Raw genomic sequence first — 7500 nt, 5'->3', positions numbered from 1 at the left:
GCATGAAACTGTATAATAATCGCATTTAACAATAACCTATATCTCAGAATGTCGGTGACATTAAAAAAAAAAAAAAAAAAAAAAAAAAAAAAAAATATATATATATATAATATATATATATATATATATATATATATATATTATATATATATATTATATATATATATATATATATATATATATATATATATATATATATAGATATATATATATAATATGTGAGTAGGCCTACAGTCATTACACTGTCTCAAAATAAGTGTGAGTAATAGTAAGAAGATAAAAAACACTGTTAGCAATACTAAAAAAAACAATTCCTATAGTTCACATGTCTGTACGTGTGCCTCTTGTATTTTCAGGAATAAAGTAGCCCCATTCCCTAGAGATAATACATTGGTCATTTTTAAGACTTAAAAAAATAAATACTTTATAAAAGAAACAAGTGCCTTATGGTTTAGTTCTTCACATCAACGTTTTACTTTAGATTCCATTTGCTATTTCTGTTTAATCCTGTCTGAAAAGTATATGACTCTTAAAATGTGAACTCTTTCCTTTTAAATTGTAATATATTTGCTTGACTTATATAGGTATATCCATCAGTGCCAAATAGCAGCATGAATTCGGGACTTGGCTCCATGAACTCAATGAACACCTACATGAGTATGAACAGCATGTCCACCAGTGGCAATATGACAGCCAGCTCCTTCAACATGTCCTACGCCAACACTGGACTTGGGGCCGGTTTGAGCCCCAGTACCATGTCAGGGATTTCTAGTGCCACCAACGCTATGAATGGGATGGCAACCGGGATGTCAGCAATGGGCACAGCACTTAATCCAGCGAACATGAACGCTATGTCAGCGCAACAAGCTTCCATGAACGCATTAACCCCATATTCCAGCATGAGCCCCGCTATGAGCCCCATGGCGTATGGCCAGCAAAACATGAACAGGACAAGGGAAACCAAGACCTTCAGAAGAACTTATCCTCATGCCAAGCCTCCATATTCCTACATATCCTTAATCACAATGGCTATCCAACAGTCTCCAAGCAAGATGCTCACGCTAAGCGAAATCTACCAGTGGATCATGGACCTTTTCCCATATTATAGACAAAACCAGCAAAGGTGGCAGAACTCTATTCGTCATTCGCTTTCATTCAATGATTGTTTTATCAAAGTGGCCAGATCACCAGATAAACCCGGCAAAGGGTCCTATTGGGCACTGCACCCGGACTCGGGAAACATGTTTGAAAACGGCTGTTACCTTCGCAGACAGAAACGTTTTAAATGTGATAGAAGGTTATCCAAATCGTCACAGGATGGTAGAAAAGACCAGTCGAGCAGTTCTGGGTCGCCCCCTCACGAAAGCAACAACAGCAAATCTGGCCAAATAGAATCGAGTTCTATCTCTAGTTCAAACCAGTCCTCCAGCCCTCAGACCATGGAACACACCAGAGTGAGGACAGGCACTGAGCTAAACGCGAGCGCGGCAGCGGTACATACCGCTGTCAGCTCTGCTACGGCCCTGGCATCAGTCCCTGTGGCCCCTCACTCCCTCTCTCACGAGTCCCAACTCCATCTTAAGGTCGATCCCCATTATTCTTTCAACCACCCCTTTTCCATTAATAACCTAATGTCATCTCCAGAGCAGCAGCACAAGCTCGATTTGAAAGCTTATGAACAGGCTTTGCAATATTCATCCTATGGGTCTGGCATCTCTGCCAGTCTGCCTCTTGGCAGTGCCTCCATGGTCGGCAGAAGCAACATGGACCCTTCGGCACTGGATCCGTCTTACTATCAAGGTGTGTATTCCAGACCTGTTCTGAACACTTCCTAGTCTCCCTCTACTCGATACGGTACCGGAGATTCTAAATAAATAAATAAATAAATAAACTCTTATTTTATTTTGCACGCATTGAGTGCAAAGGGACTGTTACTTTATTATTGTATAAAAAATATGTGTATGTATAAAAATATGTATACTGTAAAGTTTTGCCATGAGAATGATTGTGTAATACCCGTCTAAAACAATGCAGGTGTTCTGCAGGACGTATTAAACCTTTGCGATTGTAAATTACGCTGTGTGGTGTCCCCCCCCGGTCCCCCCCCCGGAATAATGATACATACAGAAAGATCCAAATTGTTTACACATATGTTGCAATTTTTGTAAAAAAACGAAAAAAAAAAAGTTAAAAAGAAAAAAAAAACGAAAAAAAAAAACCCAAAACAAAACACATTCACCCAAAGGTCTCTGGGTTGGTTGTTAGGGTAACGCATCTACTCACTTAAGCTTTCAGAAGTTCTTGCTTATGAGATGTTGTCATGTTTATATTATTTAGTATTGTTTTGCTTTGTGACAATGTCTGTCTTTAACATTTTTCAAACAAGGCTGTATTATAGTAAGTAAATGTATTAACTGCATTTCATCGGCCAGGGCAGAATTGCTTAATTTGAAAATAAAATATGGATTTCTTTATTAAACAAACCTCCAGGCTCTGTTGTGACCTTTTTAAAAATCAGTGTTTATTTTGGTTTTCCATGGAATAGTATTATACTTTTTTTTCAAAGCTGTACAACTTATAGTTCAACTTATATATGAAAATGACCTATATATTATATATATATATATATATATATATATATATATATATATATATATATATATATATATATATATATATATATATATATATATATGTGTGTGTGTGTGTGTGTGTGTGTGTGTGTGTGTGTGTGTGTGTGTGTGTGTGTGTTTTTTTTTTTTGTATTTTTTTTCCTTAAGCTTTCTGGAATTGTGGCGATACTGGAAATGGGAAATTGATTTAAAGAGTTCTATGATAATTTATTTTTTTATTTTTTTTAAATCAGCACAGAGAAACAATAAATAAATGAATCCAAAAAGGTTGTTTCTTGGAGACTATTGTGTGTTCGGGAGAGCATACCAATAGGTAAAACCGAATGTTTGAGAACTAAGAATCTAACGCACATTTTACAATGAATTTTAATGGCCTTAGACTACATATTTACGCACAAAACACCAAAAATAAACATTCTAATGTAAAGTAAACACGCACAAAAAATAATTAGGCTCTATTGTATGCGATTTATGATTATTTCGTAAATATTGGGTTTAAAATGTATTTTTGCTGATACACATATTTTAAGTTAACCTAAAATTAACCAATATATGTGTTAACACCTAGCTCCTACATATCTTTTATCTTTCCGTAGCCTAAAGCTGAAAGGTTGCCCGATATTTTGTCAGAGGTCAACTGTTTGTCATGTGTTTTAATGAGCCTGGGTTGATATAGGTAGTTTTCAAACAGATTTAAGAAAACAACGAAATGGGTTTTAATTTTAAAAATGGAGACTTCAGAAATGTGCTTTTTGATAAAGGTAATTTTTTACACTTTAGCGCAAACCATTCATAACACATGTTCGTTTTTAAGTATATTTACAGGTTAATTATAACATAATGTTGGGGTTTATTAACATTAACACATAACGATATTCAATAGTTATTATTGCCTTTATTTGAACAATAAAAAGATTACAAATAATAACTCGCTAAACCTTTTTGTACATGTGCCATATACTGTCATAAAACAACTGTAAATAAAGACTTTTGAGAATTATTTAAAGTAAAATAGACTTTAACCGATGCAAGACCAAATGAGCTTTTGTGACTTGTAACCTTAGAAGAACTGATTTTGAACCCGAGCGTAATTTACTGTGATCGTGTTCTGTGCACATACACATTGGCTGAGGGACCGTGAAATGTGTTTAATTATCATGTAATTGCCCCCTGACGGGCGAATAAAATGGAGTGGCAAATCGAATTGAGGGTGGAAGAACTGCCAAAACTCAAAGAACCTTGGAATCTGGTACCTTCGATACGCAAACCACTAGAATGACAAACTTCAGGCATAATCTAATTGCCACAAAATGCATGGATAGAATGGTTATATTTTCTTCCTTTTTAACTGAAGACCAAACACTACCACTACTACTACTACTACTACTACTACTAATAATAATAATAATAATAATAATAATAATAATAATAATAATAATAATAGTGATATTTTAATAAGACATTTTTTCTATAAAAAAACAGTATTCTTTGATTTGAAAAAATAATAATAACATAGGGCACATGCTTTAAATCAAGCGAATATTTCTACGAGTCACAAAACGCAAGCATTGTAACCACTTAAATGGACTCAAAACGTTATAATTTAAAACTTGCAGGTCTATGCGAATCTCTTAAAAAACACAATGCTGTTGAAAGCGTTCACACTGTCCCAATAGTTCCGTCCCCCCTAACCGGTGCTCGCTTGAATGTACCGATGGCCAGTGGAAGTTGCACTGGCCATGTTTACAATTACTAGCCTCTTGTTTGGATTTTATTATTATTATTATTATTATTATTATTATTATTATTATTATTATTATTATTATTATTATTATTATTATTATCGCTTTTTAATACAGCTGATCGCTTTTTATTTAATCACTACTTCGTTGCCACGATATGAAATGGGCAGCTGTTAAAAGTATTCTCACAAAATAAAAAGGGAATTGAAGGCAGTATGTCTTCACTCACTTTGGCATAACATTAAACAGAAATCAGTTATAAGAGAGACTAAAATATCAGTGAAAGTATTATGACCTTTGGACATTATCTCAAATTATCTAAAGGGTAGGCCTCCTTATTACCTGCTAAAAAGCAACATTCGTTCTATTTTAAAAATGTCGTGAAAAGAGTTCAAGTAGACCAAGTATACAGCTTCATCATTATTATTATTATTATAATAATAATAATAATAATAATAATAATAATAATAATAATAATAATAATAATAATAATAATAATAATAATAATCATCATCATCATCTAAACCTTAAGAAATTTGTGCACATTTTTAGCAATATATATTGTTGGTTTCAACTTAACTATTATAGGGGCTTCAATGCATTTACCAGTTCTTTAAAACTGTCTCAGATTGGGTTCGATTTTTCGACACTATTGCATTCAACGTCTAATGACAGACAACTCACATTCAGATAAATTGAACTCCAGCTCAGTTGTCTTTAACACAAGTGGGCACACAAACTGCAATAAGCACATTAAACACGTCCATGTAGACCCACACAAGTTGTTTATAGGCTGCAAACCAGTCTTTCATCACTATGTTAAAAATACTTATTGTTACAACAATTTTATATAACAGAAATTTGTATGTATTTATTTGATTTCTATAATATATCTAAACAAACTGAGATAAACACACATTCGTAATGGCTCTTTATCAACAACAAACTAATTACACCTGTATAATATCCAACATGCGCTGCGGTGCGTGCAGAGCAATATGCCCTATTAATGGCCCTCTTAATGCATTTGAAACAACCTTTCTCCATTTACCACCTGGGGATCGATAAACTTTTGTGTGTGTGTTGATTTCACAAAATTCATACACAAATCGATTTGTCATCGGTCATTAAAGGCAAAAGGAGCGTGCTGTCTGATATTTTTGTTGAACAGAAAACCACAACGTTAACAGCACACATTTGGAGAGGAACGTTTGGAGTTGTACTAACTTGCTCTTAGAATCAACAAGTATCGCAAAATTGGCTCTCTGCACTTGACGTCTACAGCAGGCGGAGTATATAAAACAGGCTGAACATAATTTTGGTTAATAACAAAAACAGTGAATATATTGTTTTTTTTTCACACCAGGTGCAACTTTCAGATCATGATAATCACTAATGAGTAGGAAAAGGGTATTTTTTATTGCATACAACACTCACCTTACATTGCAAAAATAAATCATTCAATGCAGCCCCCTTCTAAGACATTAAACTCTTTTTGGAAATATTTTCCTGCAGTTTCTTTGAATCGATGGGATTTTACTTACACAATTCCAGAAATTTAAAAGCAGCCATTTTCCCATCAGCGATTTTTGCCTTCGTCTATTCCACAAACAGAAACTCGTTTAGATCTATGAACTTTGGACGAATCTAACTAGTTATCATCTGTTTAAATATAGACTTTAGCAGTCTGGTTTTCTCTTGGTTTAGCACAGCAGTATAGGCATATCTGAAAAAGATAATTAGAAGAAAACAAAACATGCTTTACGCTTTCTTCTGTCGATTCAAAACAGAACAAAACTAATCAAAGACGAAAACAAATGATATGGTTTGCATCAGTCTTATGCCCGACGCTATATTGCTTAACTGGAAAGGGGACCCGTCAGTGCCATTTTTGTCAAACAGTAATTTTTCGATGGAATATTTGGTAACCGTTTCAAAAATATAAATGTTGACTTTAAATAAGACAGCCTGCTATATTTAATTTTTTTTTAAAAAATTGTAATATTTTATACAGTGTTATACAGTCTCGGGCTACTTCATTATATTGATGCGCTCGTCTTATTATTTCGTTACAAGCCTGTCTTTTAATAGTTTTCAGTTCAATAATAAATCATTCTGACAGTGTTATTTTAGGTAACATTATTATACCCATGCATTTCTTAAAGAGCAGCGTCCAGACCTATAACGTTAACACAAAAAACACAAGAACAAATTATTCCGAAATGAACATGTATATCAGGTATACACACACACACACACACACACACACACACACACACACACTTCAGTAGTTGTACCGCACTAATTGAAACTTGACAGATTTGATAAAACAGATAAATACAAAATAATGTTATAATAGATATAGTAAAACTCAAATATCTGACAATAAGACCATTAGAATATATATTGTAATGGTCTTTTAAACCCTCATCAGTCTCAGAATAGCAGAGTAGGAATCGTGCTCCTATCATTTTGAATTGATCAGTTGTTCTTGACTAGCCTCTATTAATGTGTCACATATGTTATCAGCAGGCAATGTCCTGGTCGAAGGCTCCTGCAGCAACTTGTATTCCAGCTTATGAGGCGTTTCTCATATTCCCATCAAAAGCCGCGTCTCTTTCTTCAGCCTTATGGACAAATATTTCGACAACAATGCTCAACCCCCTTTACTTCAAAAGCGGCCATCAGCGAGGCTACCCGGAGACTTTTCTTCTCTCTCTTTTCATTCTTAGTTTAAAAAGCCAGTACAGGGCCAAGGCGCTTCTAATACCTTTTGATGGGGATTGAATTCATTATCTCCAATAACACAATTGTGCTTGGCCAACGAAAAGAGCAAAGTAATACCCCCTTCAGAATCACAGGCCAAAGAAAGAAGCTTTCAAAGAGTAGGGAGAGAGATCTCTATCCTAAATCAGCTTTAGAAGCAGCTGGTTTTCCATTAAAAATTATACAGAAGAAGTTTATTAGGGCTTTGTACCCTAGTTATAGCTTACAGATTGCTTCAATCAAGTTGGTGGTCTTAGGTCTTTTCTCCTCACATCACGCGGTCAGTATCTTTATTAATCCAAGTCCATAGAAAAGCTAACCACTAGTTAATACTTAGCAACAGATTTCGATATGTATCT

At 34.4% G+C, this 7500-nt stretch overlaps 1 protein-coding gene across 1 annotated transcript in view; it reads left to right on the top strand.

Annotated features, from left to right (window-relative positions):
• Positions 1-2104, top strand: part of LOC121323998 (forkhead box protein A1-like) — a 3457-nt gene extending 1353 nt beyond the window's left edge. The window contains exon 2 of the mRNA XM_041265363.1: positions 585-2104. Coding sequence (XP_041121297.1) covers positions 585-1835 — 1251 coding nt within the window. The 3' untranslated portion in view covers positions 1836-2104. The remainder of the gene's footprint in view (positions 1-584) is intronic.
• Positions 2105-7500: the final 5396 nt, after the last annotated feature.

This window comes from Polyodon spathula, chromosome 12 (genome assembly GCF_017654505.1).
Source record: "Polyodon spathula isolate WHYD16114869_AA chromosome 12, ASM1765450v1, whole genome shotgun sequence".
NCBI classification, from domain to species: Eukaryota; Metazoa; Chordata; class Actinopteri; order Acipenseriformes; family Polyodontidae; genus Polyodon; species Polyodon spathula.
Note: the sequence above shows the minus strand (reverse complement) of the source record. Positions and strands in the feature narration are given on the sequence as shown.